At 33.8% G+C, this 24,434-nt stretch overlaps 1 protein-coding gene and 1 long non-coding RNA gene across 2 annotated transcripts; one reads left to right on the forward strand and one right to left on the reverse strand.

Moving 5' to 3' along the window:
• Positions 1–1,868: 1,868 nt before the first annotated feature.
• Positions 1,869–8,962, reverse strand: LOC134265223 (uncharacterized). Its single transcript, XM_062747474.1, has 3 exons — positions 8,753–8,962; positions 4,013–4,232; positions 1,869–3,926 (listed from the first exon to the last, which is right to left on the reverse strand). Exon 3 carries the CDS (start codon positions 3,849–3,851, stop codon positions 2,796–2,798), a length of 1,056 nt encoding a protein of 351 aa, XP_062603458.1. The 5' UTR covers positions 3,852–3,926; positions 4,013–4,232; positions 8,753–8,962; the 3' UTR covers positions 1,869–2,795.
• LOC134265221 (uncharacterized) lies at positions 7,011–7,747 on the forward strand. Its single transcript, XR_009991701.1, has 3 exons — positions 7,011–7,163; positions 7,470–7,571; positions 7,701–7,747. It is a non-coding gene; the product is annotated as an uncharacterized LOC134265221 (long non-coding RNA).
• Positions 8,963–24,434: the final 15,472 nt, after the last annotated feature.

The raw sequence follows: 24,434 nt of genomic DNA on the forward strand, positions 1-24,434 counted from the left end.
ATATATATTACAAGAAGGCGGAGCAAATCACTTTACAAGCACAACCAATCAAAATGATGTAAATCGAACCCCATTGACTCATTTGTGTGTCAAATCTATTAATCAAGAAGTTATCACAATCCGTTAAAGACCTTGTTAGAAGGATTACATGCAACAGTAATACCTTCTCGTGAGATAAGTAATGAGACAGTTATGACTCTTTTAAAATATATTTATTGACAAAGTATTATATCATGTGTTTATAACAAATGGTACATAAATACGTGTAATGTCTTATTGTTTACAAATCTGTAACAATTTTTATCATAAATAGGTTTTAAAAAGTACGTTTATCTTTAAAGTAGTGTTTATTTAAAACACAAAAGAAAGGAAAATATGTTACTCTTCTTTTTATCAATGTGACACAAAAAATAATGCCTTGATACAATAAATAAAGTAAACTTAAACAAATAAATATTTACACCTACGATCATTTTTTTTTATCATGCAACCAGCAAAAATGAATCTTATATTCGACAAAGGGATTGTTTTTAAATTTATGAAAGTAAACTCATGCTTTTTTTGGTAGTATTAAAATTGAATCTTTATTCAGTCTTTCGAAATAATATTTAAAATTGAAAAATTTATTTCACGCTACTGTACACCAATTAACAATCATAATAATTAACCAGGTGATGTTGTGCTCCTGCAAAGAGGACAGCCAAAGGGACTTCCTTAATCGCTGGAAACATGGCGCGCAACAAGCTATTTTCTTGCACGTGTAGCATATATAGCATACATTCTGCTCCTCACAGCAAAGTCTGCATTCAAAATATGTTATTGGAAATCTGGCGTACATATAACCCCACCTCACCTCTCCGGTCTGTTCATTCATTCTATGGCTCATGATGTTTTGAGGGGGTTCGAAATAGAGTAAGGGTTCTGTACTGGTCGAGTTTAAATACATTTTTCTTGGTTCATTATCGTGGAAATTTTTCTAATTTCCGGGGCGTGAATGGGCTTTTTAAAAGAAATCTGTATAGTTTGTTATTACTCTGATTTACTAAAGTATTCCACGGGTGTACCGGGAGATTTCCGTCCTCTGATGGCGTTTTAAGTCATCAATTATTGTCACAGCAACAATGTCTTCCGGGGACATTTGACCTTGACTCATTTTGGGCTTGCGAGAATCTGTAAAATTTTTCAGTCGTAAATTAGTGCGCATATTATTATGAAAAATACATTCTCGCATCTCTATAACTTTGTAACCTTTGCCTTCAAAAAGGCAGTTATTTTGCGCGTCTTTTTTTTCGCGATTTTTAATTAACTGGTCATCTTGAACATGACGAGTCCACCAACAACGATGACCGTGCCAGTAACAACCTTGAAATTGAAACACGGTGTTGGAAGATTCGTCATAACCATCGACCGGAAAACGACCTATTTTCTTTTCCTTTCCAAAGTTTAACTTATGTTTAATATTGTACTGACCATTATGATTCAGCCACTCTAACCAATCATATGCAAGCATGTATTTATCACGTCTTTGTGTCTTAAACCCGTCGTCTATCTTACGACGCACAAAAGCACCCACAGGCATGTCTTTTCCTAAACAGTGTAGATAGAGAGCATTAGCATCGAAACCAATGATCTTACCACAAGGTTTCTGGGAATTTCCGCGAATGAATGATTTCCCCGCCTCGTGGTAGCGCTTGAAAATAATACTAGGCCCCCCAATGATATTTTGTTTCACCGTGTCATACAAGTCTTCGTTTGACTTATCAAACAAGGAGAAAACAGCCCCTTCTTTTCTACCACTTTCGAACAACATTTGTCGCGCTAGACCCGGTACCGAAATGCTACATTTAAATATATCAATGTTTCGTTCGAAATAATTTACAGCTTGTACGAAAGGCCCGACGTCAAGGTTGTTGTACCACACTAGAAAATCTCGAAAGGTTGTCATTTCTTTTTCCTTCCACACTCTTTGACAAAACGCGTAATCATCTTCGCTGATATTAACATTTTTAAGTGTTGAATGGAATGCATCGTGAGGTGGAAGTTCGGGGTAATTTAATTTTTCGACAGAGTCTAGAAATTGGTAAGGAAAAAACCCTTTACATTCTTGTACATCGAAAGCGCGCAAGAACCCTGAATAATTGATGCCGGGACTCAGATACTGTGTAACATCTAAAAATTTAAATTATGGGGTGCTAATACACGCGTAACTGTTGTTTCGTTTAACTGTAAAAGTTTCATTTCCTGTTTCCGGGATGAGATGTTTGACCAGATAACTCTTAATTAAATTAATGTCGTATCTAGCCGAATTAAAACCAATGCATATTAACTGTTGACAATATTTCTCGAATTCCTCTTTTAGTTTTTCAGCATATTTTTGTTCTTCCTTTATCAATTTCTCTATTTCTGTATCGTGTTCGAGGTACTCTGCCATTTCGTCGGTTATTCCGTCATCGATAAAAGAACCCTCGAGTGCCTCGAACACATCACTAAATTTCGTTTTTGCTAATTCGGCTGCTTTCTGGGCTATGGTTGACATATATGTAACCATTTTCTTGATGAGATCGTCGGTGTTCGGTTCAATGATACAGTGTGGTTCGGTGTGTTCGTTTACATTAGAACAGATACTTACCGATATGGGTACGTGATGCTCAGTGTATTCTAAATTGTCGGTATTTTTAATTTTCATAGGTACTAGCATAGATTCGAAATCATATACTAAAAACCACTCATATAATCGATCTTTCTCTTCCACGTAAATTCCTAGTTGTTCTAATTTATCAAAGACCGATTGCGGATTAGAATAAAACCTCCGGGAAATTTCCATTTGTTTTTCTGGTACACGTCCTTTGATGACGTTTAAAATTTCTGGTATTACTGAAATGACGCTGACAAGTTTTACATTGAAATTTTCTTGCATATGCATTGAAGTTGGAGATGTACGACAAGTGGTTTTCGAAAAGATTTAAATACGTATTTGAAAAATTTCCTTTGGATTGATAGACAGACAGAACCGACTGATCTTCGTTTAACGAAAATATATTTACACTTATTTCAAAACATTTTTCGAAATAGACAATCTGTTCTAATGTAACTCCAGGAAAAGATTTACAATCAGAATTTATTTCTGTTTGACGGGATCGGTTATATTTCACCCATTTTTCAAATAGGATTCTAGTGCGAGATTCTAAACTCGAAGTATTGTGACCTTCGTGTACAGCTAAACAACGGAACGCACACAGATTATCTTTGTAAAACTGCCCTTTTCTGTCTTTTGATAAGGAAAACATATTAGCAGATTTTTGAATGGGCTCTGGTAAAATGTTTTCGCCTTTTCCCAAGACGAAATATAAGTGATATATAACGATTCGTAAATTGGTAATCAAGTATGGTTTCCACTTCGTGTCAGGTCGTTGTCGTAAAATGTAATCAGTAATATTTAATTGTCTCATGCGTAAGTATAAAAGGTGTAAATGTGTTCGCTTTGACACGTAAATAGGTCTATGAAATAATTCTTGATTGTGATGAGGTTTGAAATAACGATACTCACCCGTTTCGGTATTAACCAAGATAAAACCGAATTCTAAATTTAATCGAAATGCTTTGTTTTGACGATCATAAATCTCATTTGCTGCTTGCATGATTTCAGAGACCGAAAATTGATTATCAATAGGAAAATTATAAACACTACAAACATTTCCCTCCTGGTGTCTTCTTAAAATAATAGAACTATTTGCTTCATACACGTGTTTCAATTGATTATCAATATTTCCCCCTTGTTCCCATGGCGGGGACCCGTTACCCCACGGTCTGGGTTGTAATTGCCCTGCCCCCACTTGGAAGTGTTCATTCATTTGATGAAGATAAAGAGTTCTTCTACAGTCAAAGGTTTGTTGACAAGTGCGGCAGGTTAATACACGATTCAAATCCTGTAAAAAGAAAAGAGATGAAAAATAACATACATTGTAAGTTTCTCGTAACCGTATCAATGATATGAATTGAAATTTCCTCATACCTCATTTGCATGGTCTGGACGACTTGTTGATGGTAAATCATCTCTGTTTTCAAACCTGCTATTGAAACATAAATATTTTAATATTTAAAGAAACGTTGGAATTTGATAATGTATTCATTTGTGTTTTTTATTACGCTATAAATGAATTCATATTTTCCCGACCTCATTTTGATTGTCTGGACGACTTGTTGATGGCAAATCATCTGTTTTTTTTAGCCTGCTGAAAAAATAAGTAAGATAAGGATTAAAATTTTAAGATGGATTTCTTAAAATTAATTGTGAAATTTATCACGTTTCAAATATTAGAAAATTACATGTAAACAACTCCCTAGTCATAAGGAACAAGCTATTAATAGAGAATCATCGTTTTAAGTGTTTAATGAGTATGTATTATGTACAATTGTACATGTTACGGTAGTATAAATGCCAACTGATAAATTTTATTGACAAGTAAGTGACATGCTCAGTATTGATCCGTAATTATCGTAGCCGTTTATCTCTACAGATCCTGATTGTTTATGATATATTATAGATAAAGTCAACAAATAAAGTCGTTTAACTACTTAAAGGATTTAAACGTGATACTTATAAAAAGACGATGGATAAATGCATACAAAAATATAGAAATGATATATCAAATAAACTTAAAAAACTACGCTCAACAAATTCGAAAGATTATTGGAAAATCCTAAACGCTTCTGATAAAGAGAAAAAGTGTGCTGTTAATATTATTGATATGCTCAAGTTTTTGAAAGATGTTAACGAGAGTGATCACGAAGAGCAAAACTCGTTTTGTGATAATTCAGATCCTGTCATAAATGATATTAACAATATATCTGATGAGTTCCTAAATACTGCAATACGAGAAGATGAAATACTACAGGCCGTTAAAAAAATTAAAAATGGCAAATCACCAGGATATGATAATATCTTGAATGAACACATTTCAGCGACATTATCTTTATTCATGCCAGTTTATTTGAAATTTTTTAATATGATATATGAAAATGGAATTGTTCCGGAAGAATGGTTGATTGGTATAATAAAGCCGATATTCAAAAACAAAGGTGATCCTACAAAGCCTGAAAATTATCGCCCTATCACTCTACTCAGTTGCTTAGGAAAAGTGTTTACATGCATTTTAAATAGGAGATTGGAAGATTATGCAAATGAGATAAATCTACTACAAGAAAATCAAGCAGGTTTTAGGTAAGGTTATTCTACACTAGATCATATCTTAAAATTACAATTTTTATCGAACATTCTAATGCAAACAAAGAAAAAAATGTTTTGTGCTTTCATTGATTTTAAACAAGCCTTTGATACTGTGTGGCGAAATGGGCTCTGGATCAAATTACATATCAGTGAAATACACGGCAAGTGTTTTCGATATATACAAAATATGTACAAAGGTGTAAAATCCATGGTTAAATTAAATGGCATGTCGACAGATTTTTTCAGTTGTAATATCGGTGTAAGGCAGGGAGAAAATCTTTCACCTTTTATATTTTCTATGTATATAAATGATCTTGAAGATTTTTTTAGCGAATAAGAATATTGTAGGCTTAAAAAGTATTACAAATGATATTGAGAATGAACTGCTAATGTATTTTAAACTGTTGGTACTCTTTTATGCAGACGACACAGTAATTTTGACTGAATCAGCTGATTAACTACAACTTGCACTAAATGAATTTCATACATATCGCTTACAATGGAAATTGCATGTAAATGTCGAAAAAACAAAGATTCTTGTTTTCTCGAAAGGGCCAATGTTGAAAAGAAATTTTTTTTATGACAACTTAGTTATAGAAAATGTGAAAGAATTTAAATATTTAGGCGTTGTATTCTCACGTACTGGTTCCTTTTGTAAAACAAAGAAACATCTGTATGAACAAGCACAAAAAGCTATGTACGGTATTATCAGAAAAATCAGACAATTTAAATTATCAGTCGACTGCCAATTTGATCTCTACGATAAAGTTGTTGTGCCAGTATTATTATATGGCTCAGAAATGTGGGGTTATGAAAATCTAGATGTTATTGAACGTTTACATTTGAAATTCTTAAAGCATGTATTTAATTTAAAAAGCTCTAAGCCATCATTTATGGTGAAACAGGTCGTTTTCCTCTTTATATTTCAATATACAGTAGAATGATTTCTTACTGGGCAAAACTTTTTTCCGGCCCTCAAAATAAAATTGTAAATGTGTTGTACAAATATACACTAAAACTTTATTGTGATGGAAATTTAACAAATCCTTGGTTGAACTGTATACAAAAAATCTGTAACATGTGTGGCTTACCAAATGTATGGAACCTACAAGGTGTTAGTATTAACTATGAATGGATAAGTGCTACTGTTAAGCAAATACTACAAGATCAATTTATTCAAAATTGGTTCAGTGATATAAATAATTCCTCAAAAGGACAAAATTACAGAATCTTTAAACAAAACTTTGGATTCGAAAACTATCTTTGTAAATTATCGCCTAAATTTAGAAAAATTCTAATAAAATTTCGCACTACAAATCATCATCTACCAGTAGAAATTGGAAGGTGGTGTGGTATACCACTTTCTGAAAGACTCTGTACACTTTGTAGTAAAGGTCAAATTGCTGATGAATTTCACTATATTCTAGAATGCAAAGCTTTGGAAAATGAAAGGAGAAAATACCTAGGTAAATATTATTCTACTAGACCGAATATTATTAAATTTACAGAACTTATGTCAACTCAAAACGAACAAATTCTGAAAAAATTATGTATGTTTATTCCAAAAATTTATGACGCTACCTGCCCTCCTTAATATGATACTGACTGTCTGTTTCTTCCCCCTTTTCATATTTTGTCATTTTGTAACATATTTTGTATTGTATATATGATATGTTTTGTACCTCTGACCAGTTTGTTTAATATGTATATATGTTTTACTGTACCCCATGTACCAATATTTTGGTTCGGGAGAATAAATTGAACTTGAACTTGAACTTGAAGATTGAATGTATTACAAGATCCTTGTCATATTATGTAGCAGGAAGAATATTCTTTGAAAATACATGTAACTGTTTATAATTATGTTAATATAAATGAACAACCGTGTCGACATAAAATACTCAACCTCTGGACGAGTTCCATCATGGCTTCAAACGTACCCGGTAAGTGATTATCATTATTATTTATTTAAACTAATACTGTTTTATTTTTTTTGATAATTCTGTATATGAAATACATCTTTATTAACACCCCCCCCCCCAAAAAAAAAAAAACCAAACCTAAATTATAACTTATTTATTTATTTCATTAACGTTTTTTGAATAGAAATCAAATTTTTGGGTATTCCAAATTAAAATATTATTACTAAAACTCAATAATTTTAAAATTATTTTATATATATTCAGCAATTGATTTATTTTTAGGCAATATCTCACATTCATTATTTTTTTTAATATTGTAGACTAATGATTTGTGGCTTATGGCAAGACCCCTGGTGGCGTCAACCTCTAAAAGACCTGTGTTTGGACGCATCAAAAAAAGATTAGAGTTTGGAAGCGGGAAAGTAAGTATTTGTATATATACATACTTTATCATTCATTAGATATTGTTTATTAAACAGAATTCACTTAAAAAGAATCAAAATTTTAGTTTATGTGTCAGTATAAATTTATTTTATTCAATTGATTTGAAGACTGCAGAGAGTCCGACACGTAAAATCATTGTATTAGATTCTTCAACCACAGGAGTCTGAAGTTTTAATCGTCAAAAAAAAAAAAATCCGGAAAAAATTTTTCCTACCCTTAACTAAAAAAACCCCAGGATGGCAACGTGTTTTGGGGGGACCCACCTAAACAAATAGATCTGAGCTTGGCCAGAAAAATCTCGCGACTAATTCAGTTTCCGGAGAGTTTTTGTTATTTATTTAATGTGAAAAATTCAATCTGCTTGACGACTACGGGTCGTTCCTAGCCCTTTTCCCACTTTGACAACTCATCCTGGACTCCATGCCACTAAACCGGAAGAGAATCTCGCAGTGTATATTTGACGTTTATAAAAACTTGTTCAATTGAAATAAAATAAATAATTGTTCAACGTAATTTTATTCAGTTATTTTAAATATATTTAAGAGAACTTTCAAAAATTATTTATTCTTTTTATTACTTGTACGACGATGTGTACCAGGGACAGATAATTCAGTTTTTACAAGCGCCAAATTTAAATCAATGAAAAGCCATGTCGACAAAGAGCCAAACAGTAAGACTAAGCGCCCTTATAAAGCATTATTTTGTTTGAAAAATATATCTTTTTATTGATCACGTATGGTAACAAAAAATTGTACATGAAGTTTTACATGCATTTTTTTTTTGGTTCTTTTCTTCAATTACGTCATATATTCACCCCGGAGTTCACTTCCGGTTTAGTGGCATGGAGTCCAGGATGAGCTGTCAAACTGGAAAAAAGGCCATGAACAGCCCGTAGTCGTCAAGCAGATTTGATTTCTTAACTTGAATAAATAGCACAAACACTCCGGATACTGAATTAGTTGCGAGATTTTTCCGATCAAGCCCAGATCTATTTGTTTAGGTGGGTCCCCCTAAAACACTTTGCCATCCTGGGGTTTTTTTAGTTAAGGGTAGGAAAATTTTTTTCCGGATTTTTTTTTTTTTTTTTTTTTTGACGATAAAAACTTCAGACTCCTGTGCTTCAACTCACAATAATGTAAGTTTTGTTTAAAATACTCACTTGTTCCTTGCATCTTCCATTGTGTTGTTTAAATGATTGTAAGGTTAAATACTCCCTTCTGCATTTATCACATTTAAATAATTTGTCCTTGTGTTCATTCTGCATATGAAATCGACATTGAGAAGACAATTTGAATTCTTTTCCGCAGTGCCGACACTTTGTTGAACTATTACATGTTCGTATGTGACGTTCAAAAGTATCTTTCCTGTTAATTTTCTTCCCACAAGATAGACATTCTCTTTCGCATAAACCAAGATGCACGGTTTTCATATGACGATCTCGGTCTTTTGAATATTTTTTTTTTTAATTTTTATCACATCGGGAACATGCGAACGCCATGGTTTCAAATTAAGAATAATGTATACCGATTTGTATTTAGAATAGGAAGTATTTATTCATTTACTTTCAAACTTATTACACCTTCGTATATCCGTCTTTCTAGGATATTTCTACGTGTAACTTTTACTTTTCCGGAAACTTAAATCGCAATTTTCAATAAATTTCTACGCTTTCTTATATAAAATTTAGATTTTCATTAAAGTCATGTTCCCAGTGTTATGCTTCGTTATACATTTCTTTTCCGTAAACACACTCATTACACCTTTGTATATCCGTCTTTCTAGGATATTTCTACGTGTAACATTTACTTTTCCGGAAATTTAAATCGTCATTTTTCAACAAATCACTACTCTTTCTTATAAAATATTATAGATTTTTCTTAACAATCGTATTTCCGGTATTATGCATTTCCGTAAACTACTGTCAGCTCACCACTTCCGTCATATGTTATCCACATATCTCCCCAAACTTTTAATATTAGTAAATTTTATGTGTATTAAACTTTTTCAGACTGTTCAGACGTGGGAGCAATACCTGGAGGAGAAATTAGAGAGGGAGCTGAACACATTGAAAAGTGAATTAGCCCCTAGGAGAATTCTTAGGAAACTCTAAACACTTTCGTATATAATGAAACAAATACCTTTTTCTTAAACATTTATACTTTATATGTAAGAAAAAAAATCTTTTGTTATAAGATCAATTGAAGTACAGTTAAAGTTTACAACAAAATGTACAATAAACTATTTACATCACAAATGAGTCTATTTTACAATCTATATTTAATATGTAAGACGATTGGGTTGACGTCTCTGTCGCTGTGATCGTCGTAGTGGGGGTGGGGCATCATCCACAACAGGAGGCGGCTGAACAATTTGTTGAGGGAGTTGTCTCTCGCCGGTCATCATCAACCTCACCACTTTGAATATCACGTACAACACTGCAACAATTAGTCAATTTTAATTTCTCTCATTACTGAAGAGTCAAACTCAGTTATGGAACTAACATAGTCAACTTCTTTACACAAACAATGCACAGGACAAGGGTGATCAAACCCCGTAAACTGGAAGCAATACCGGTGGCATAAGACCATGTTTATCATGTGAAAATTAAACAGTAAATTATTTTAATTCATTTTCTTATTATTTTTAAATGATAATGTAAATTGAAAGTATATACTTACTGAAGGGCAAGGCAGCAATTTCGGTTAAAGTGGTGGTAGGTGCCGGGGAGGTTGTTGTCGTTTCTGATATGGATCCTTGGGTTTGGGTCTCCTTAAAAAAAATAAATTAATGAATATATTATTTATTTTTATTTTGGTGATAAAAAATGTATTTTAAGGGATTACACATTGCACATCAAAGCATCCTTAGTTGGTTTTGAGTCGTCCTGTACAAAACAGGGTATAATGTTTTCCAGTTCCGGAACGGCTTTTTCAATGCTACTCACCAGTCATGGTAGCCTAGTGGTAGAGCGTTCGCTTAGTGATCGGGAGGCCCGGGTTCGATTCTCGATCGCGGCGCCGCGTCATACCTAAGACGTAAACAAAGGTAGTGACTGTTCCTTCGCCAAGCGCTCGGCACTAGAAGTGAAAGTCACGGGTCTTTCGGATATGACCTCAAAAACGTAGGTCCCGTGTCACGGTAGGCGTTGGCACGATAAAGAACCCTCACTGCTCAATGGCCCTGAGTGCCGAGTATAGGTCTAAATTTGAAGCCCTTCACCGGTATCGGTGACGTCTCCATATGAGTGAAAAATTCTCAAGAGGGACGTTAAACAATATACAATTAATCAATCAATCAATGCTACTCAGATGTGTTTTAAGATTTAAATATTCGAGAGGACGGAGACAAATCCCCTTCTTGGTGGGTACGAGGTTCTCTTCATTCTCTAGTTTCCAATATTTTCTTATGTTAACACAAGGACTGTCGCCTTTGAACGATAAGAAAATATTAGCAACGACATGATAGTAAAGATCGTCTTTCTTGGCTAAAGCTGTGTCGATCAAATCAGTGGAGATCTTCAGGGTTTTAACAAGCTGCAAGTTTAAATTGATGCTTCTCTTAGTTGGAAACTGGTGATTTTTCGTTGATTTCCATTCCCGTATGTTGAATCTACTTTCACCATTGTCCAATGTACATGCTTGAATGTATCACTCGTTTCCTAATTCTAGACTGCACTGGGTAGTAGACATGTTGTCGGATTCAGTATCTTTTAACTGAATGAATGTAAAGCATTTAAATGATTTCATCTTATATAAAATAATACCACATCAAACGGAAATTTGTTTACTATAATAATTATGTTCCCCAAACGGAGTTTGGGAACATATTGTTTTTACTCTGTTTCTTATTATTATGTTCCCCAAACGAAGTTGGGGAACATATTGTTTTTACTCTGTTTCTTATTATTATTATTCTTATTATTTTTCTTCCTGGGAAAATTTTGTACGCGAGTGATCTTGTAAACTACACATCCGACTTAGGTGAAACCTTTTTAGGGTAAGTAGGCATGTTATGTAGATTTGCGGAATCAAGGTCATTTTGCGCGCACGTGCTTGCAAGAGCGCGCACGTGCAACACGTGAAATGACCAATATAATGGATATTGCCGTAACTTTTCTATTTTTAATGAAATTTTTTTTTAAACTCATAATGTAAGGATACATTAGTAGTATAGACAAGATAGCATGGTCAAAATAGCAAGATCTCACGCGCATGCACGTGCGCTTCGCTCTGATTGGCTGAAACTAAAGTCTCAATATCTTTCTTGTTTCTTGTCATAATCCTTTGAAATTTTGAACATAGTCCTACATAATGAAGATCTACCGCAAGATATATAAGAATTTTCATGAAAGCATGCGCATGTGCGCGTGCTGCAAGCTGATTGGCTGAAACTTTAAGTGGCAATATCTCCTTTGTTTTTTGACGAAATTCTTTGAAATTTAAAATATAGTCATGCATTAGGAAATCCTACAAAATGATATAGAAAAATATCATGAAATCACGCGCATGCACGTGTGCTGCAGTCTGATTGGCTGAAACTTTAAATGGCTATTTCTCCTTTGTTTTTTGACGAAATTCTTTGAAATTTAAAATATAGTCATGCATTAGGATATCCTACAAAATGATGTAAAAAAAATCATGAAATAAGGCGCATGCACGTGTGCTGCAATCTGATTGGCTGAAACTTTAATGGCTATTTCTCCTTTTTTTTGACGAAATTCTTTGAAATTTAAAATATAGTCATGCATTAGGATATCGTACAAAATGATATTAAAAAAACATGAAATAAGGCGCATGCACGTGTGCTGCAATCTGATTGGCTGAAACTTTAAATAGCTATAACTCCCTTGTTTTTCAACCAAACGGGATGGGATTTAGAACATAGATAGATGTAAGGGACTCCTACAAGAAGGTATGATCATCATGCACGTACACGCACGTGCGTGCATTTAAAAAGAGTATATTTAAAAATACACTTGAATGAGTGATTTTTATTACTTTTGAACTGAATGCTTTTATATATAATACATGTATATTAAAATATACAAATAGTGTAGACAAGATGATATGGTCATAACGCACATGCATTCACATGCGCTTGGGTGCAATGCTAAAAATTGAATATAATTGGTATCCTTCTGGGAAAACGTTGTTAAAGTAAAAAATGCACAGAGTTTGTCTTATTTAATGAAGCTTACAGGGAATATGGCACTGAAAGGGAGTTGGGGAGCGTTTGGGGAACATCTGTAACGGTTCCCGTTACAATTAGCACTAGTTATGTTCCCCAAACGAAGTTGGGGAACATATTGTTTTTACTCTGTTTCTTATTATTATTATTATTCTTATTATTTTTCTTCCTTGGAAAATTTTGTCCGCGAGTAATCTTGTAAACTACACATCTGACTTAGGTGAAACCTTTTTAGGGTAAGTAGGCATGTAATGTAGATTTGCGGAATCAAGGTCATTTTGCGCGCGCGTGCTTGCAAGAGCGCACACGTGCAAAACTTAAAATGACCAATATATAATGGATATAACCGTAACTTTTCTATTTTGTGACGAAATGTTTTGAAACTTATAATGTAAAGATATATTAGTAGTATGCACAAGATGACAAGGTCAAAATAGCAAGATTGCACGCGCATGCACGTGTGCTTCGCTCTGATTGGCTGAAACTAAAGTCTCAATATCTTTTTTGTTTTTTGATAAAATCATTTGAAATTTTGAACATAGTCATACATTAGGGAGATCTACAGCCTGTAATATAAGATTTATCATGAAAGCATGTGCATGTACATGTGCTTGCAAGAGCTCGCACGTGCAACACGAGAAATGTCCAATATAATTGATACAGACGTAACTATTAAAATTATTTATGAAATGCTTTGAAACTCATTTTATAAGTATATATTAGAAGCATAGACAAAATGACATGGTCAAAAAAGTAAGATCTCACGCGCATGCACGTGCGCTTCTCTCTGATTGGCTGAAACTAAAGTCTCAATATATTTCTTGTTTCTTGTCATAATCCTTTGAAATTTTGAACATAGACCTGCATTATGAAGATCTACAGCGTGATATATAAGAATTTTCATGAAAGCATGCGCATGCCCGCGTGCTGCAATCTGATTGACTGAAACTTTAAATGGCTATATCTACTTTGTTTTTTGACGAAATGCTTTGAAATTTAAAATATTGTCATGCATTAGGATATCCTACAATATGACATAGAAAAAAAATCATGAAATCACGCGCATGCACGTGTTCTGCAATCTGATTGGCTTATACTTTAAATGGCTTTAACTCCCTTGTTTTTCAACCAAACAGGATGGGATTTAGAATATAGATAGATGTAAGGGACTCCTACAAGAAGGTATGGTCATCATGCACGTGCACGCACGTGCGTGCATTTAGAGCGAGTGAAATGAAAAATACACTTTAAAGAGTGATTTTTCATACTTTTGGACTGAATGCTTTAATATATTGTATATATTAAAATATGTAGATAGTGTAGACAAGATGATATGATCATAACGCACATGCATTCACACGCGCACGGGTGCAATGCTAAAATTTGAATATAATTGGTATCCTTCTGAGAAAACGTTGTTAAAGTCAAAATGCACAGAGTTTGTCTTATTTAATGAAGCTTACAGGGAATATGGCACCAAAAAGGAGTTGGGGAGCGTTTGGGGAACATCTGTAACGGTTCCCGTTACAATTAGCACTAGTTATGTTCCCCAAACGAAGTTGGGGAACATATTGTTTTTACTCTGTTTCTTATTATTATTATTAAGGTCTTCCGTCTTCAGCGGAAGACCTTCTTGTTATTCTTCGGTTTCTTTTTCACTTTTATTATTATTGTTTTTTTTTCTTACCGATTTTGTGCACGCGATTTCTCGAAAACGGCTCGATGGATTTCCATGAAACTTTCAGAACTTATGTTACATCACTTGAACCTTATGCGTTTTTTTCTGTTTTGATGACGTCACTTCCGGTGCGCAGTTATAAGCATTTTAATGGTTTTTTGAGGGTCGGTTTGTCCGCACGATTTCTCCTAAACGGCTTTAGATAGACGCTTGATACTTTCAGGTATGGTAGACCTATGTCTGTAGATTTGCGGAATGTATTTCATTTTTATCTGAAGTGCCGCACGTCGGCGCTCACTTCTGCCCGATAAAAGTCCTACCGCGAATTTCAAATTTTTGAACACCTTTTCTACAATATCTTTTTACCTGGAAATATTTTGTTAAAACATATAGAACAAAAGAAGTGTAGAATTTCAAGATCTTTCAGATGATATCTCGAAAAAGGGGCTGGCCCCTAAAATTAGGGGTCCAGAGGGGCCGAAAGTTTTTTCTTCATATCTCAAAAAGTATTGAGAATTTGTAATACGTCAAAGAAGCAAAGTTGTTCAAAATGTCAAGCTTTATCTGCTGGGTACATCAAAATACGTCTGGCATCGTCATTTCCGGCCAAACCGGAAGTAGTCGAAAAACGCGTATTTTAACCGTTCTTAACAGGTTTTTGGGTAACATGTGTCTCTGGGAGCTTAAAAATTAATTTTCCGTCCGTCGTCATCACTTCCGGTCAAACCGGAAGTAGTAAAAAATTGCTTATTTTTGCATTAATTAACATAGCTTTAGAGGATTCAAACCGTTTTAGACGTTATTTCTCATTTTTGTTAAAAATGAAAGCTACTTCCGGTCAAACAGGACGGAAGACCTACTCGTTGCTTTGCAACGAGCTTTGCTCTAGTTATGTTCCCCAAACGAAGTTGGGGAACATATTGTTTTTACTCTGTTTCTTATTATTATTATTATTATTTTTCTTCTTCCTGGGAAAATTTTGTCCACGAGTGATCTTGTAAACTACACATCCGACTTAGGTGAAACCTTTTTAGGGTCAGTAGGCATGTTCTGTAGAGTTGCCAAACAAAGGTAATTTTGCGCGCACGTGCTTGCAAGAGCGCGCACGTGCAACATGTGAAATTACCAATATAATGGATATTGCCGTAACTTTTCTATTTTTTGATGAATTTTTTTGAAACTCATAATGTAAGGATACATTAGTAGTATAGACAAGATAGCATGGTCAAAATAGCAAGATCCCACGCGCATGCACGTGCGCTTTGCTCTGATTGGCTGAAATTAAAGTCTCAGTAACTTTCTTGTTTCTTTCATAATCCTTTGAAATTTTGAACATAGTCCTACATTATGAAGATCTACCACATGATATATAAGAATTTTCATGAAAACATGCGCATGTGCGCGTGCTGCAAGCTGATTGGCTGAAACTTTAAATGGCAATATCTCCTTTGTTTTTTGACGACATTCTTTGAAATTTAAAATATAGGTATGCATTAGGATATCCTACAAAATGATATAGAAAAAAAAATCATGAAATCACACGCATGCACGTGTGCTGCAATCTGATTGGCTGAAACTTTAAATGGCTATTTCTCCTTTGTTTTTTGACGAAATTCTTTGAAATTTATAATATAGTCATGCATTAGGATATCCTACAAATGATATAGAAAAAAAATCATGAAATCACGCGCATGCACGTGTGCTGCAATCTGATTGGCTGAAACTTTAAATAACTATTTATCCTTTGTTTTCCGACGTAATTCTTTGAAATCTAGAATATAGTCATGCATTAGGATATCCTACGAAATGATATAAAAAATCATGAAATTACGCGCATGCACGTGTGCTGCAATCTGATTGGCTGAAACTTTAAATGGCTATAACTCCCTTGTTTTTCAACCAAACAGGATGGGATTTAGAACATAGATAGATGTAAGGGACTCCTACAAGAAGGTATTATCATAATGCACGTGCACGCACGTGCGTGCATTTGAAACGAGTATATTTAAAAATACTCTTGAATGAGTGATTTTTATTACTTTTGGACTGAATGCTCTAATATATAGTATATTGAAATATATAAATAATGTAGACAAGATGATATGGTCATAACGCACATGCATTCACATGCGCTTTGGTGCAATGCTTAAAATTGAATATAATTGATATCCTTCTGGGAAAACATTGTTAAAGTCAAAAATGCACAGAGTTTGTCTTATTTAATGAAGCTTACAGGGGATATGGCACCGAAAGGGAGTTGGGGAGCGTTTGGGGAACATCTGTAACGGTTCCCGTTACAATTAGCACTAGTTATTATTATTTTTCTTCTTCTTCTTCTTCCTGGAACTTTTTTGTCCGGGAATGATCTTGTAAACTGTTCGTCCGATGTAGGTAAAACCTTTTTAGGGTTAGTAGACATGTTATGTAGATTTGCGGAATCAAGGTCATTTTGCGCGCACGTGCTTGCAAGAGCGTGCACGTGCAACACGTGAAATGACCAATATAATAGATATAGCCACAACTGTTCTATTTTTAGATGAAATGCTTTGAAACTCATAATGTGAGGATATATTAGTAGTATAGACATGACGACATGGTGAAAATAGCAAGATCTCACGCGCATGCCCGTGCACTTCGCTCTGATTGGCTGCAACTAAAGTCTCAATATCTTTCTTGTTTTTTGACGAAATCCTTTGAAATTTTGAACATAGCCATGCATTAGGATATCCTACATGAAATAAAGCATTTATCATGAAAACACGTGCATGCACGTGCGCTGCAATCTGATTGGCTGAAACTTTAAACAGCTATAACTCCCTTGGTTTTCAACCAAACAGGATGGGATTTGGAACATAGATAGATATAATGGACTTCTACAAGTAGGTATGGTCAACATGCACATGCATACACGTGCGTGTACATGTGCTGCAATCTGATTGGCTGAAACTTTAAACAGCTATAACTCCCTTGGTTTTCAACCAAACAGGATGGGATTTGGAACATAGATAGATATAATGGACTTCTACAAGTAGGTATGGTCAACATGCACATGCAAACACGTGCGTGTACATGTGCTGCAATCTGATTGGCTGAAACTTTAAACAGCTATATCTCCCTTAGTTTTCACCCAAACGGGGTGGAATTTAGAACATAGATAGATGTAATGGACTTCTACAAGAAGGTATGGTCACCATGCTCATGTATGCACGTGCGTGCACGTGAAATGAGTAAAATCAAACATACACTTGAATGAGCGTATTTTTTAAAATAATTTTTGATTAAATACTTTAATATTCAGTGTATTAAAAATATAGATTGTGTAGACAAGATGATATGGTCATGACGCAAATGCATTCACATGTGCACGCGTGCAATGCTAAAGTTTAAATGATTTTTTTACACTTCTTTGTAAATGTTGTTAAAATCTCAGATGCATAGAATTTGTCTTATTTAATGAAGCTTACAGGGAATATGGCACCAAAAGGGAGTTGGGGAGCGTTTGGGGAACATCTGTAACGGTCCCCGTTACAATTAGCACTAGTTATTATTATTTTTTTTCTTCTTCTTCTTCCTGGAACTTTTTTGTCCGGGTATGATCTTGTAAACTGTTCGTCCGATGTAGGTAAAACCTTTTTAGGGTAAGTAGACATGTTATGTAGATTTGCGGAATCAAGGTCATTTTGCGTGCACGTGCTTGCAAGAGCGTGCACGTGCAACACGTGAAATGACCAATATAATAGATATAGCTACAACTGTTCTATTTTTAGATGAAATGCTTTGAGACTCATAATGTGAGGATAAATTAGAAGTATAGACATGACGACATGGTGAAAATAGCAAGATCTCACGCGCATGCACGTGCACTTCGCTCTGATTGGCTGCAACTAAAGTCTCAATATCTTTCTTGTTTTTTGACAAAATCCTATGAAATTTTGAACATAGCCATGTATTAGGATATCCTACAACTTGAAATAAAGCAATTATGATGAAAACACGTGCATGCACGTGCTCTGCAATCTGATTGGCTGAAACTTCAAACAGCTATAACTCCCTTGGTTTTCACCCAAACAGGACGGAATTTGGAACATAGATAGATATAATGGACTTCTACAATTAGGTACGGTCACCATGCACATGCAAACACGTGCGTGTACATGTGCTGCAATCTGATTGGCTGAAACTTTAAACAGCTATAACTCCCTTGGTTTTCAACCAAACAGGATGGGATTTGGAACATAGATAGATATAATGGACTTCTACAAGTAAGTATGGTGACCATGCACATGCAAACACGTGCGTGTATATGTGCTGCAATCTGATTGGCTGAAACTTTAAACAGCTATAACTCCCTTAGTTTTCACCCAAACGGGGTGGAATTTAGAACATAGATAGATGTTATGGACTTCTACAAGAAGGTATGGTCACCATGCTCATGTATGCACGTGCGTGCACGTGAAATGAGTAAAATCAAACATACACTTGAATGAGAGTATTTTTTTAATAATTTTGGATTAAATACTTTAATATTCAGTGTATTAGAAATATAGATTATGTAGACAAGATGATATGGTCATGACGCAAACGCATTCACATGTGCACGCGTGCAATGCTAAAGTTTAAATGATTTTTGTACACTTCTTTGTAAATGTTGTTAAAATCTCAGATGCATAGAGTTTGTCTTATTTAATGAAGCTTACAAGGAATATGGCACCAAAAGGGAGTTGGGGAGCGTTTGGGGAACATCTGTAACGGTCCCCGTTACAATTAGCACTAGTTACATTTGGTTTATTTGAACAAGGATATGAAATAATAAGATACAACTATTCATATAAAGTTAAACATTTCCGGTTTATGTTTATTGCATTGATACACACCCTTACAATAATTTTAATCTAACACGTATTTTAAATGTATAATATGTTTAATAGAAAACGTAGGTCTATTCTGATTTATTTTACATAGTTTTACTATTGTTTCATCATTAAACATTACTCGAATATCTTAATTTATATTAAACTAAATGGTTTTTAATATCAATTCTCTGTAATTATCAAAATTGGTTGGCCACGCAAAGAAAAACATTTTGATTTTTTAATAATAAATTTAAACAGCTATGTCATCAATTGTAAAATCTAAAGTGGGTTTATGAAATAGACCCTTGGTTGCCATAGAAACAGGGTGCAAAATTCTCAATTTCGTTAATTTTGAAATACGTGAACTTATCAAGAAAAACTGTGTCCAGAATTTATAAGGGATAACTTAATATGTTTTCATTACTTAAATTTGATACTACAGATTAAAGTAATTACATCTGTAGTTTTAATTTAATCTCTCAATAGTAAACGGTCAATTTTAATATTATAACATATCAGATATGTGATTGGTTTAGTGGAGTTTTTGGAGGCTTAAAACAGATAAGGCACGCTGATTACAAATTTAGTAATAATTAGGGCCCCGCAAGGATTTGCGGGTGCCCTATAGTAATCACTCTGTCTGTCCGTCTGTCTCTCTTCCGTCCACAAATTTTCTGTTTTTTTCTAATAACTTTTTTTATGGTTGCCCAATCAAGTTCAAATTTGGTATGGTAGTTCAGTAGGCAGAAATACATATTTTGATGCTAAGTTTGGTTCTCTATGTCCCCTGGTTTGGAGCTGGGGTGGTGGGGTAGATTCCTTAACTTTAGAATGCATTGGCAAAGAGAGATAACTGCTGAAGATGTTCCCATTGTAAAATGAATGCTGGCTATGAGTCCCTTGGGATTAATTAAGTTTCCTCCTGAGGAAAATCCAGAGCATTATCTTTATCTGTCACATTTAGATGAAATACCACCTCTGTTTGCAAATGAAGTTTGTTTTGAAGTTAAGTCAATTTGGAATGCTATAAACACTGTAAAATGTGGATTTAGATATAAATTTTTTAATTTATTTTTGTTTAAAAGTTATTTCATTGAATTCTAAAAACAAGAAATAGATTAAAGAAGATTTTTTGAATTACTTTTTTCACTTTATGTGAATTAATTTTTAAGGTAGTTATTTAAAAACCCCATTCTATCATTAATACTGAAAAAGTTCTTATTGTAACTTTAGAAGAAAATGATGACAGAGGTACAATTAATCCTTTGGGATCAATTATCTAGCCTGCTGCAAAAATTTAGTAGGTTTTTCTTTATCTTTAAGATTGTCTGCAACTGCTGTTTGTTTGAAGTTAAGGTCAAGCCTTTATGATATTTGCATTCATTGAAGGCTGGCATTCTATATAACACAAGCTTCATAATTGTTTAATACATTCAATGTTAAATTGTTCTTTACTGCCTAATGTAAATATTTTCAGGTTTTTGAATATCCAGGAATTAATTATCTTGAAATTTTAAGAATACAGTTGCTGTTGCTTATTCTTCGTACATTTTTTTAATCATTCCGTAAGCTGCACCCTTTTAATTCTACCTTATGGCAGGGCCCTTGCTGACTGGTCATTTTTCTAGTTAATTATGAAAGGCTGATATTTGATAATATCAAAATATGTAAAATATTGGTGGGAGACTCAGAGGTTGTAAAAGGAATTCAAAGGTAAAGATTACTTTTTTCTACATTTTGAAGCATTTTTTGTTTCCTAATTACTTGCCTTGTACTACTCTCTAGCGTTTGGAGGTACAATGTGTATTTAGTAAACAGCAATGAACATTTCTGGCGAAAAATCTCATCAAAGTTTTACAGTATGGAAGAAGAAAAGAAGGCTAGACATCTTAAACAATGAAGACAGAAGGTAAATTCATGTATATACTGAGCTTTACGAAAATATCATGATTAACACATGCATATTTGCCTTACAATACACAGTTGTTTTACCAGTAGTGGTCAGTGGTCCTTATCAGATCAAGCGAACTATACCTTTTGACAGTTTGACTTTCTGACCAATGACAGTTTGACTTTCTGGCCAATGAATTAATTATTTTTATTATTAAATGTGAATTTGAAGCATAAAAACATCACTTGCTGATACAGCTGAACCCCCATCCCCTTCCCTGAAATATAAATCTTTGTATAGAGATTGTATAACTGATAAAATCTGTGCCTTCAGTGGGTTTACTTTTGATGATGAGCAGAGAGAGACTTTTAAGTGAACATCATTAATCTTTGTAATATAAATTTTCACTTCTGTCAGTTTTCATTCATTGTTTATCCTAATATTTCAAATCTTTATTGGCATTAGGCACATATTTTACAGACTTGTGTTGTTAAAATATTTAACCAGAGCAAGTTTGTTTCTATAAAAAAAAGAGCATCAAACGTTTATAATGTGTGAGCACAAGCATAAAGTAGCTAAGTTTTTTTTTAAAATAGTATTATATATATCAGCCAAATATAGTCATGTGAAGTTCATAAGCAGAAAATAGGAAAACAGCATGTTTGTTCTGATGTCATTGTTTTATCTAATAGCTTCTATCTTTTAAACTTTAAATTTATTATATATATCCAAAAACTGTACTATATGTATTTACAAAGTAGATCTAGGTTAAGAATGCACTGGAAATATTGAGTTATTTTTGTTTATATAGACTCTTATTCGCCTGTTGAGTACCAGTACTGTATAATCTATAGTTCAATTTTGTGTGAATAATAATAATCTTTTCAAATAGCAAACATAAAAAAATATATATGTACACTTGTACATATGTATTAGTGTTAAACCAAATTTAACTAGAGGTACTGTAAGCAAGGAGCTCATTGCTCACTAAGTGATACCCCCTGCCTCCTATATGGTTATAACTGATGACAAATCCATGTTTTACTGTGGCCGGGAAACCCAAAATATGTGTCGAATCAAAAGGTAAAATAGGAGGTGCACAATGGCAATATGTAATAAAGATTCTGTGAAAGGTTCAGTAAATTTCATTCACTGCAGTGGTATAAGAGGAGTAGCGGATTATTAAGAGATGGGTACCCTAAAGCGTAACAGACAGACGGACAGATGGATGCACAGCTAGACGGACATGCCTGATTACAGTATACCCTACCACTTTTAAAGCAGAGGGTATAATAAAACTACTGTAGAAGTACTTTTTTCCGCGTGGTATTATTTTATGCTACGTACACGGTCACAAATTTTCCGCGGAAATTTGTCCAAGTGCGTATTTAATTTAAATGTAAGGCATATAGTGACAGTCTAAGAAATCCGCGTAATTTTCTACCCATGGATTAAACATAAATCGAGATTCCGCGGGATTATGACCCCGTGAAAAAAGTACGTCTACAGTATATATATGTACATGTAGAATGTTCACCTCTGATTTATAATGATATTTGTTTTATACACACTGACCATGTTTTGTAATATTCTAAACAATTTACTTGATACTCAGGCAAATATTCACTACTGGTAAGACGATAACACACATGAACATGTCTGTTTATGAATGAAATGAATTTTTCTTTTGATCATGTTCCTAGGAAAATAATTATTTTCATCATTTTTTCATCAAAGGATTAACCATATAAGATGAATAAAGAACCAGAAGTCTCTGTCGAGACTGAAGCTTTACTGGTTTGAACTTATAGCAAAGGAAGAGAAAGTACTTAAGCAGCTGGGATTTGAAACTTTATAAACAGCATTAAATAGAATAATGATCGTTGATAAAGTCTCTTTATGTTCTTAGTGTAGTCTACTTGTGTGCCAAGTTATACTGAAATCAGACCAAAACTGTAGGAGGAGTAGCATTTTGAAACAATTTTACAGACATTTCTATTTTTAGTAACCACGGCAACACCGTTCATCAAAATTAAAATTCGATAAACAGAATTATGTATCTTAGTGTATTCTACTTGTGTGCCAAGTTATATTGAAATCAGACCAAAACTGTAGGAGGAGTAGCATTTTGAAACAATTTTACAGATATTTCTATTTTTAGTAACCACTGTAACACCATTCATCGAAATCAAAAACCGATACAAAGTGTTATGTATCTTAGTGTATTCTACTTGTGTGCCAAGTTATACTGAAATCAGACCAAAACTGTAGGAGGAGTAGCATTTTGAAACAATTTTACAGAAATTTCTATTTTTAGTAACCATGGCAACACCGTTCATCGAAATCAAAAACCGATACACAGAATTATGTATCTTAGTGTAGTCTACATGTGTGCCAAGTTATACTGAAATCAGACCAAAACTGTAGGAGGAGTAGCATTTTGAAAGAATTTCACAGAAATTTCTATTTTTAGTAACCACGGGAACACCGTTCATCGAAATAAAAAACCAATACACAGAATTATGTATCTTAGTGTATTCTACTTGTTTGCCAACTTATACTGAAATCAGATCAAAACTGTAGGAGGAGTAGCATTTTGAAAAAATTTCACAGAAATTTCTATTTTTAGTAACCACGGCAACACCGTTCATCGAAATCAAAAACCGATACACAGAATTATGTATCTTAGTGTAGTCTACTTGTGTGCCAAGTTATACTGAAATCAGACCAAAACTGTAGGAGGAGTAGCATTTTGAAACAATTTCACAGAAATTTCTATTTTTAGTAACCACTGCAACACCGTTCATCGAAATCAAAAACCGATACACAGAATTATGTATCTTAGTGTAGTCTACTTGTGTGCCAAGTTATACTGAAATCAGACCAAAACTGTAGGAGGAGTAGCATTTTGAAACAATTTTACAGAAATTTCTATTTTTAGTAACCATGGCAACACCGTTCATTGAAATCAAAAACCGATACACAGAATTATGTATCTTAGTGTAGTCTACTTGTGTGCCAAGTTATACTGAAATCAGACCAAAACTGTAGGAGGAGTAGCATTTTGAAACAATTTTACAGAAATTTCTATTTTTAGTAACCATGGCAACACCGTTCATCGAAATCAAAAACCGATACACAGAATTATGTATCTTAGTGTAGTCTACTTGTGTGCCAAGTTATACTGAAATCAGACCAAAACTGTAGGAGGAGTAGCATTTTGAAAGAATAT

The sequence above is a fragment of the Saccostrea cucullata genome, unplaced genomic scaffold (genome assembly GCF_032062105.1).
Source record: "Saccostrea cucullata isolate Sc308-1 unplaced genomic scaffold, CSIRO_AGI_Scuc_v1 ctg1381, whole genome shotgun sequence".
NCBI classification, from domain to species: Eukaryota; Metazoa; Mollusca; class Bivalvia; order Ostreida; family Ostreidae; genus Saccostrea; species Saccostrea cuccullata.

Excerpts from the sequence above, each read along its gene's own strand:
- LOC134265223 (XM_062747474.1), bottom strand. The coding sequence starts at position 3,851 with ATGAATGAACACTTCCAAGTGGGGGCAGGGCAATTACAACCCAGACCG.